A 10819-nucleotide genomic window follows, 5' to 3' on the forward strand; every position below is an offset into this window, starting at 1 on the left:
AAATGCTGGTGCCCCCCCCCTGTGCCCCCCAGACTGAAAAGTCTGGTGACGCCACTGCCTGCCAGAGCTTAAAAATGCGACGCCCAAAAGTGCGACGCCGATGGCACATATGGAACACCATACTTTAGATTTACATCTGGATTTATAGCGATTTGTGAAAAATACCACTATAACATTACTGCACACATTTTGCCTCTATTTACAACTTGTCATAAACATCTTTTCGAAGAACAATTTTTGTTAAGTATTTAATTTATTTTGTTTGCCTTTCTTGAAAATTTAAATTTGGTATAGTTATATATTATGGGAAACTTAGGTGGTTCATTTTGGTCAATTTTCCGGGGACAGACCGACCGACCGACCGACCACCAAGTGACATGTAGAAGCTCCTGCCAGAGCTTAAAATCGTAGGGGTACACCAACACGATTACAAAACAGCAGCCAGGGTACCGATCAAATGGTCCTAGCGGCTAGCCGTGACCTATATGACACCATGACCCAGTTTCATCAAATAAGCGCGCAATTCGGGAATAAAAAAGAAGAAGAATTGAGTGCCGCAGGCAACTCGGCTTGAATTTGGGCGGACGATTTTCTTGTCTTTTCAGCTCCGTTGTTGTTGTGTATAGCGCTCTTCCTTTTTTCCCCCCAGTCCATCCTTCATTCAATCTTCCCCTATTTTTTGCTTCTCTGTGGGTAGGGCAATCAGTGGGTTTTTTTCGCGCGTGTTTGTGTTGCTCCTTCTTACGGGCAGCGTGTGGCAACATCCAATGCGCGCATCATTCCAGACCTAATTCTTGAAGTGCGCGTGCTGGTGGCGAACCTACTGTTGCGCAAGCCGTGTCAATTATTGATCGATAATTTATCGATTCGTTTATTACAAATCATTAAAACAACTTTTCTTTGTGATCCAACACAGAGAGAATATCACCTAAAACAAAAGGTTGATTAGATCTACAATACAGATCATTTGATACCTGCTGCAACAAAAGAGTCCAGATTTTGTTTTACTAATTCCCATCCTTAATACTAAATCACCGTGAGTCGAGGGTCGCTTTGGTTTTGCCAATTTCTTATTGCCATTTTCACAGCGATCAGTTGTTTCACTATAAAGATGGACCGAGTATGCTTTTTATGGCAACCCGCGAACTTTCGACCCTTACGAAGGGGGAACGGGCGCAGGGGACGGAGAGCGACAGGGCCTAGCCGAGCTGTGCGCGTCTCAGAAGCCCGCTGGCAGTTGAGCAATGATGACCGCTGCCAGCCCACCGTAACACGTGGTTGTTTGGACGGGGGTAATCGCTTGAAAGAGGCCAGGCAATTGACGAACTGTCAGATGGGAGACGGGCCCTGCCGGTACGTAACAACGATTGGGACTGGAGTAGGGGGGGGGGGACGGGTCAGGACATCATGAAAAGATGACGGGAAGGAGAAAAGAAAGAAAAGGGGCTCGAGGTGATGGCCCCAAAGAAATCAGGACACGGTGTAGTTTGGAGTGAAAACAGAGATTGGGCCGGCCGGCTAAATTAAAGCACAACAAAGTAGCGGATTCCTATATGGAGTGTTTACTCGGCGCGCGGGAGAAACTGTGATGAATCGTGTCTGTGTTTGGTGGGAAGACAAGACGGTCTTACAGTTATATTTCTGGGACTGGGGAAGTTCATTTAGCAGCACGGATTTTCTGTGAGAGAGCAGAACTGGAGCATTACTGTAGTGTGAATTGTTCACATATAAAATACGGATTCATTAATGTCTATCTGCAGGGAAACAATGAGAACTCAAAGACAAAGGGGTTTTCTGAACCTCGGCTCCACCTGCGGCTGGGGTTCGGCATCCGAAGAATTTAGGCTCCTAAACGTCGGTGACTTTAGCACGATAAAGGGCTATGAAATAGTAGGCCTACTTGGCAAAATTATGTGTTAACCAGAATTACACGGCAAAAGAACCGGTTACAAGCAACTTGGAATATTGGCTTGAAACCTGTCTTTCGTGAGCAGAAATTGTCTCTGCTGTCCACATTTCTGCGCAGAGAATCCGCGCTAATTATAATTGTCATGAATTCATCGGTGGATCGAGGGGGAGGGGCAATTGGGCAAATGCCCTCAAAGCAGTGACATTCATATTAGTAGTTGAGAAGATGAGTTTGGACGACTGTTTTAAATTGATCATTACTCATCCCTTCCCCCCCCCCTTCGGATTTGTGAAATATTAATTACAAGAAAGATAAGAAAAAAGGGGGCGAAAAGAGCGCCCCCTTGGGTCAAGTGAGGTCCACCCCTTCCCATAAGCGCAGAACCATTTAGGTTGCAGGCTAGTAAATAGGCCCGACGCCGGCCAAGTCACGATTTGCATACCTTCAATGTGTTTTTTTTATAAGAACATTTTGCCATGAGTTCAAAAGAAAGAAGGGTGGAAGCTGTGAACTTGTATTTCTGTGAAATTCGGATGAAATCGGGCCCTATAAAATTATCTATTTGCAATGGAGCGCAGGGATCATTTTTGCAAACTGGCGATGGGCTTTAGGAATATTTTTAGGGATGATCATCTTTGGATGGAATTTTCTCCCAAAAGTCATTGGTTAACCCCAAAAGAATTTGGAAAAAAAATGAAAGATGATGAAATAAGCTTTAATTTTGATGTGTGTCTCAAACACCTTGGAGAGTTGTGAGCATTTTTCAATAATTTTGGGAAGTGCGCGTAATTATCACTGAGGTCTATGGCAGTCTATTTACTGGTCTGCAACATTAACAATAAGGGAAGAACATAAGCGCAGAAACCATGGTGTATAGTAAAGCTATGAAATTGGGCTTGGGCGTGTCAAAGGTCAAGTTAGAAAGCCATTACAATAGAACATGTCGCAACACCAATGTTTTAAACGATTACAAGAAAGAAGATGTTTGATGGCCAGGCAGATATGCCGTTGACTAATCACGTGGTTAAACAAGCATGGAATCCCGGAGGCAGCCATCTTTAATAAACTGTTTTTTTTCTCGTGCCGCTTGCATCATGTCAGTGACAGAAGAAAAAAAATCCCCGCCAATGTTGGTCTGTGTGTAGTAATTGTATATTATCGATTACTGGGTCACCTTTGACTGTGCCGGGCCATTACATCTCCACAATCCATGGCCACGTGATCTCTGAACTTAGCCACTATCGATCGGTGACGAGAGGAGAGTTTCCTTTAGGGCTTGCTGGCGATTATCGATCAGTTATCGATCAGACAGAGTATATTGTGGACAGTAGGGGACGGCCGTCGCTAGCCACGCGTGTAAACAGAATGCCTTGATTTAATAATGTATGGCCCGCTGGTGGTCACTTGATTCTCCGCCGGGTAGACTTGTACAAGTCCTTTTTTATCGATTCAATTACGAACTTGGCACGTATATTTTTTTCGTAGGCGAAAAAAATAATGTAATTCTACCTTTTTATTGTGAGAAAATCTAGTTGGTAGTATGCAAATTGATAACATTACATTTACAATGCGGTCTGATAGCACCGTATGTGTTTTATGTGAAGCCAATGAATGATTCAACGCCAAGCTCAAGAGCGTCACTTTACGTTCAGAAGAACGAACAATATTTTTGGCATATGAAACAGCGCTGTAGACATAACGGATTTTTGTTTGGGCCTTTATCAGTCTCATATCCACCGTGCAGACCTTTCAGGCTCATTTAATCAGTCTTCGTGAAAAAAACAAAACGTTCTTCACGAAACAGTAAGCCCAGTTTTAATCGTAAACATCAATTTTGGTTATAAATTTTCCTGCTTTATTATTTTTTCGTATTGAAATTCACACAATTCATTTGGAACGGTGAAGTCTGTAGTGTATGTTCACATGCAATGACCAATTGTCTGTGTTCTTGTAAATTTCGTCTTGCATATTAGTATAAGCCTCGGGCTTCTGTTTTTGCCAAAATAATTTTGCTGCATCGTTTATATTCCTTTAGTGGGGCGAATGAGGGAAATATTTGGGGGAATTGTGCCTTTGATGATACAAGCCTGTAATTTGGTACACAGTCAGAGCATGTCGTGAGATTGAAGAAATTTGGCTATATATGGGGCCATTTGCAGATTTGTCCTGTGAAAAAAAAATATACAAGTAATTTAAAAAAAATTACAAAATGGCTGCCGTTGCTTGTTGTTCTACCTATATTTTTTCAAAGAACAAAAATAGCCAAATATCTTTCTCATGACATACTCTGACTGTGTGCCAAATGCCATGCTTGTATCATCAAAGACACAAGGGCCGATCACCTATCTGCCGTACTGCTACGCAGACTAGGCTTACGCGGCTATTATTAGATTTATTAACATGACTGATCAATTTAACACTTTTATGTTTATTTTCTCCTTCATTTACTTCATGTTGTTTGTTTATTTTAATTAAAGCGTGCTCCAAATTAACATTACGAATGTAAATTGTAATAAGAATAGTTACTCAATCTCATTGTTAATTGCGATTATTGAAAAAGGGGAATTGATATTACAAATAAACCCCGAATAACCACAGTTGTTCTTGCCAGTCATTGAGAGTGGAATTACTCAAGTCAGTTTCATCATCGATCGTTTTGCCGACATACACCCTGGCCTCTTCGCTGCGTGAGAAACTTAGCTCATTAAAATTGGAGGACTTTCCCACTCTTAGCAACCAACACGTACTAAAATATTAAAACGCTAACAAACGCGCGTTCCCGATCTCCACTACAGAAAAAGATGCACGTTCACTGCGGATGGTGCGTAGACATCGAACATTAAATAATAAGATGCAATAGAGGCACACACAAAAGATCCTTGGAATATTTTTCAAGGGGTTGGGTGTCAGAATCGCGTACTTATTGCTACATAATATGCAACTCCAATCCATTTTGTCCTGGAAATTTAGATATTCTTGCCTGAAAACCCCCCTCCTCCAAACGGAGGGATTATATTGTATAGCAACTCAGGTTGGGAGAAAAAGTTGAAGATGAAAGGTACATGTAGTAAGTTTAACAGGCTGGAAATGAAAATGAAGGTTTGGTTTATGTTATTCTTTATTGATAGAATGACACAAAAATCTTTCGCGTGCACACACTGCACAATCTGTGGTGTGAATTTAACACCGGTGATATTTATAATAGGACCAATGGTGTACACAGTTTACACCGGTGGTTCTATACATATACCACTGGTGTTAAATTTAACATCCTTGCTTTTGCAGTTTTTTCTCGTTGGTGTAACTGACGACATAAGAAAATGTAGCGATCAATATTGCTTCAATTTGATCACAGCCGACGAACTGTACTTAACATTAAGTACCGCGATTCGATCGCCACATAATACATGCTTATCCGATAACCTACTTGTAAACCATCCGTGTTATCAAAGCATGGCTGTATAAATTTACCTAACAGCATCATTCAAGCCACTTGGCCATGATAATCACAAAGGAAAACACGTCTTATCTATGCTATAGATCAACTGTTTTAACACGTACGGGGACCGTCTATTGACTACCTATACTTCAGGGTTTCCATAGCCGTGTGTTTTTAAAACCGGCAATTATACATGTTTCTTGGCTTATGACAAGAGGGGCACTCTGCCAGTGAACAATGCCGGCCGCCATGACGACGCGATAGACGGTCACGCATACCCAGCACGAGGACAACGGACTCGGTAAATCACAACACAATGGCAACGGTGTAAAAGACCTACTGGCCACAAAAGAAAACCGATCAAGGCGAACAAATGTTTATTGAAACCAGCCGTCCCTGACGAGTTCAGGCTTTGGTGATGATATTAATGATGGATAAAGGTTGTGTTTGTCATGCGGTATGCGTGGGGAAGCTGTATATTGCTTAGTGATTCTTCGCTTGCAGTAGCTATGCACACCGGCCATGGGCAGTGACGAAGTCTCTTCTTGTTACCGCATCTCGCGGATAAACTTCTAAACTGAAGAACCGAACTTTATGGAAGTTTCATACCCGATGTGGAATCAGACAACCATGTCAGAGGCTTGGGTTCAGTCGGGTTCTGGACTCCACCGGGCTATTCAGGACCAGAGGATACACCAAGTGCGACTGCTGGTCGGTATGGGCATGGACGTAGACAAGGGGGACTCGGCTGGGCGTACGCCCATGATGATAGCTAGCTCCTTGGACTCCGAAGAACTGGGCCTGAAAGTTATCAAGCTCTGCCTCAAGAAGGGAGCCGACATCAACCGGGTTGATACGGCCGGTCGCTCGGTGCTGGCCCACGCCTGCTTGCGAGGGAAGGAGACCATCGTGGCCTTCTTGCTGAACGAGGACAGCATGGAGAAGAACCTACCGGACCACAATGGTGACACACCGCTGAATCTGACCGCGGCCAGGGGAGAGCTGGGCTGCCTGGAACTCCTAGTCCAGAGTTTGGTGAAGGATGGCATCTCCGTGGATTACCGCAACAAGCAGGGTTGCACTGCCCTTCTGCTCGCTACCAAGGCAGGCCACTACAGGTGCGCACAGGTGCTCCTTCAGCAGGGCAGGTCTTCGGTGAATTCCAGGGACAACGAGTGCTTTATGAACCCTACAGAGTGGGCAAGACACAGCCAGAGGCTCCTTCAGCGGGACTTTAAGCAGAGGATCCGGGCACATCATTCCAGCATCGGCCCGTTGCCGACTGGAGCCTCGATGTTGGGCAACCACCCCAGACTGGCAAAGACCTTCCTGCCTCCGATCGGGATCAAGAAGTGGTACGAAGACGAAGAACTGCTCTCCAAACAGCGCGAAATGCAAGAATCCATGAGCGATCTCGTGCAAAGTCTCGAGGAGCGCGAGAACGAGTTACGAGATCAGGAAGCCTACGCCCAGAAGCCACCTCATGTCGCCAGGCCCTCCTCATTCGCTCCCACAGTGGTCTTCCCCAGCGGCCCGAGAAAAGACCACTACCTGTGCGCCTTGTTCAGGATGTATCAGGATCAGATCCTACACCGGCCGGCTAGACTCCCTTCAAGGCCCACCACTGTTCCTGTTGGCACAGAATTGCCAACAGACGAGCATCCCGGAGTAGGAGACGCAAGGAGGCAGTCGGTTGTCACTTTGAACCCAAAGCGGCCGTCTTTGAGAAAGCAAAGCACCTTGGCAATCGGGAGTTTCATGAAGACAAAACTGACGCTGACTGTCAACTGACTTTTAAAAAGATACCTGAACCTTGTTTTTCTCGTGGCTGCCTGGAACAGTGGAATAACCTAAAGGGGGTTAAAGAGCACAACCCAATCGTAGAGGGGGTTGCAAACAGGATGGGGAATTAACTAAAATAGTGCTCTAATCTTCGAGCCGGCTGTCGTATGCTTAATTCTGAAGCGAGAGGCAATGGCCTTCCCGTTGCACCAGCAAATATTTACCACCCCCACACATGTATTGTTCGTTTGGGAGAAAAATATTTTGACTTCGCAAGATGACATTTATCTCACTGGATTTTTTTATTGAATACTTGATAGGGCTTTATCAAATAAAAGTAAAGTTAATGCCAAGACACATAACCTTTGTCGGTATACTGACCTCTTCGGGAAAAAGATGACCATGTGTTTGAAAAAAAGCAGATATGATTATGATGGACGATATACATGTTGAGCATTGCACATATTCAATCATATAAATGTGATAAAAGCACCGCCACAATCACCGCAAATTCACATATTTTGTTTTATTGCAATTTACCATTCAATGATAGAATTATTGACGTTATAATTTGTACACTTAGCACGACAATCACAGAGTTTAATCATTTTTTATAATTTAAAGAATGTGTTAGTAAGAATAAAGTGCTTGTGTTTTCGACTTGCAAGTTTGTTTTTAGAATTTCCGTTCAAGGCAGTCACCTCTTAATGGCAGTCATTCGTTACTTACGTGCAAGAACTACCAATCATTTCCCAACAAAATAACACTGTAAAACAAAATATGAAAGATATAATATATTCAGAATGAAAGATAATTGTTATGTATAGTGTTTGCATGCTATGCTTCTCCCGGTTAGTATATACTACATGTTTAACCAAGATCATGCTAAGATAGTTCATCAAGTAATTATTCAACAGTTAATAATTTCATAATAAGTTCATTCTTTTTTTTAAAGTTAATAATATTTCCATTGTAAGAAATACAGGATGGTCCAAAAAAAAAAAGTTAACACTTTTTAAGATGTAGATTTCTTGGAATTGGGGCGACATGTTAAAATTGGTTCATTATATTCCTAACTACGGCATCATCAAAAGTTTTTTTTAAAGGTTTAGGGCCTCTCTCAGAATTTTCGATTTCACCAACTGACGCTGCACAGCATGTATGCATAGGCCCTACGTATAAAATGTACGTGTAAAGTCTGTCGTTCTGAAGCACGGTGCCAAATAATGGGCGTCGATCGGTGGGGAACAGGGGGACATGTCGTTCCCCAACGATTTTCGTCCCTGAATAAAAAAATGAAGCCTACATTCTATAGCTCAGAACAGCTGATTTGATGACTCCAAACTCGAAAAAAGACGTTTAAATGATGATCTTGTGCTAAAACTATGGCAGTCGTCAGAAATTGCCTCAAATCGCACCACAGGGCGCCTAGAATCCATTTTTCAGGGGCCCAAAAAGCGGGCCCCGAACACCACGCCGTTAAAGCTTCGCATTCGCATAATTAGTACTGATCAAGATACACATGAATGTACCACCCCCACTTTTGGAGAAGCTTTCGAATGTCCACGGCCAGCCTTTGGTCATCCCCCACCCTCCTCGCTGGCACAGATTTACGCCACTGGCCGTCATTGCACTCGCGCTGGTCACGATTCTAATCATACCACCGGCTGACGTTAAAGTGGCATTGTATTATATTGGCATCATTCCCCAGACTTAACGTAAGTACAAGAAAAGATGAATTTCCCAAGCTAGCTAAGGGAGCTGAATTAGAATCATACAAACAAAATCCCCTCGTAAATATTTTGTAAACAGGTCAGTAGTTTGATATAAATATAATGAGGTAGGGGAAACTTGCTAGAATTTCACTCAATCAGCCGGATATGTCAGTGCCGGCCGAAAGACGCGCAACGCGAAACAATTGATGAGACAGAATAAGGACGAGCTTGGTAAGGTTAATTGCTCGTAGTGACTCTGAATAGTCAACTGCTCGGTACATAAGAATGATTGTAGAAAAGAGTTACGCAACAGCATTCGTGTGTATAGCGCAATGCTAATGCATCTTTCGCGCAGCTATGAAACACAAAGTAACTCTCCCTCTGCGGAAATAAGGATTATGTTTTAAACGCAGAGAGAAAAGCACCTACTGAAACAGCCTAGCCGTTAAGCTGTCTGACGGCGGACCCAGGGTTAGGGGTTCGAACCCGCTTGGGGCCATATTTTGGTTTTCAATGCCCGCGGTTCTGTCATTTAAGAGTATTAATTCCCCGTCGTCATTTACCAACAGCAGTTAGCTCGGTCGGTCGGTAAGCTGACTCACAAGTTGGGACTGTCTGCGAAGTCCAGGTTGGCATCTGCGTATAGGTACAGGGTTCTTTTGCTGACTCGGCAGCAAGGCTTAGGGTGCCACCTCGTTTCCTCCCTTTATGGTGCCTGACTTTCGAGTTACATGGATGGACAGGGAAGGAGGTGTGGTGGGCCAGGTACCGAGTCCCGGAAGAGTTCTATATGGAAGTCGGTAAGGGGCTCATTGAGTTAGGGTCATAAGTCCGACTCCTGAAGACTTGGCCATCGCCACATAACTTTTTGTTTTATTTTCTTTCTTTTCTATCGGAGGACAATTGCAAGAATGATGAATTTGTAATAGGCTATTGAGAGCTTGTACTGTAATCGTTCGAAATTAATTTTTAAAATTGCTCGAAAATGCAAAATTCAATCCAGCTATAATGTTTTTATTTAATTGTCGCAAAACTGCATGTACATGCTCAGTACCTTTGCGCATACCTTATTCAGGCCTGTTCCCTGATCCCAGACTGCAGGTGCGCCCTTCTAACTTCTGCGGGGGCCGTATTTTGTCGTTTCAGTGATATCACTAAAATACCATTCTTACTGAATAGGTACTCAATACTACTTGAACCTCTCTTCCAAACATGAGGGTAAAAAACAACTCTCAAAGGTTTTCCAGACGCATCAAACCAAAGCTTGATGTACCCCCATTCACTTCCAGTTTAATTGTTGGGGGTTTAATCCAATGACATTTACGTGTTGTTTTCCTTCATTATGATTTCCCCCAATTTAATTTTTAGAGTCTGTATTATGTCCCTTTAACGCTTCCGTAATATTCCTTTACATTTCGTTGGGAAAAAATATATCGAAATTTTGAAGAAAAAACAACATGTATAGGCCTATACCTCCCTTATGTGCGTGACCCACAAAAAAAAACTGTATTAAGAAATAATGTGTTGGCTTGCAAATCGTGAATTGATCGATCTAGGTAATTATTGGACAATATACATCACATCATTGGACTGCAGGCTTTCGGCCCTTGATGTCAGAATCCACTGCGCTAACCCGCTGACACCATCTACACGTTTAGAAGTCACGGCTGAAGCAGGTGGCTTCTGGGACGTCGTAGCTAGCTAGTAGCTCGCCAGTCCTGCTAATGATGACGAGCCGTTGTCAACCCCCCCCCCCCCCTCCTCCCCGCGCACCGAACCGCACCGGTGTGTGCAGCGTGGCGCGCTGATTAAACCAAAACCTAGCCGAGCTTGCGAATTTGCTATCATAATGTTGTTCTATCATTGACTCGATTGACCTGGATTCTGCCTGCTGATATAATGGCTATTCCATGCCCGGGAGGATATAGGCAAGCCGATTGGGTAAAGGCAGCGAGTCGGAGCCGGGCTGTTTCA

General features: G+C 43.5%; 1 protein-coding gene across 1 annotated transcript; it reads left to right on the forward strand.

The window, feature by feature from the left end:
* Positions 1–5473: 5473 nt before the first annotated feature.
* On the forward strand, positions 5474–7811 carry LOC119728547 (ankyrin repeat domain-containing protein 17-like). The gene has a single exon (XM_038200829.1). The coding sequence runs from the start codon at positions 5943–5945 to the stop codon at positions 7137–7139; it is 1197 nt and encodes a 398-aa protein (XP_038056757.1). The 5' UTR covers positions 5474–5942; the 3' UTR covers positions 7140–7811.
* The last annotated feature ends 3008 nt before the right edge of the window (positions 7812–10819 follow it).

Source organism: Patiria miniata, unplaced genomic scaffold (genome assembly GCF_015706575.1).
Source record: "Patiria miniata isolate m_02_andy unplaced genomic scaffold, ASM1570657v1 HiC_scaffold_20, whole genome shotgun sequence".
NCBI classification, from domain to species: Eukaryota; Metazoa; Echinodermata; class Asteroidea; order Valvatida; family Asterinidae; genus Patiria; species Patiria miniata.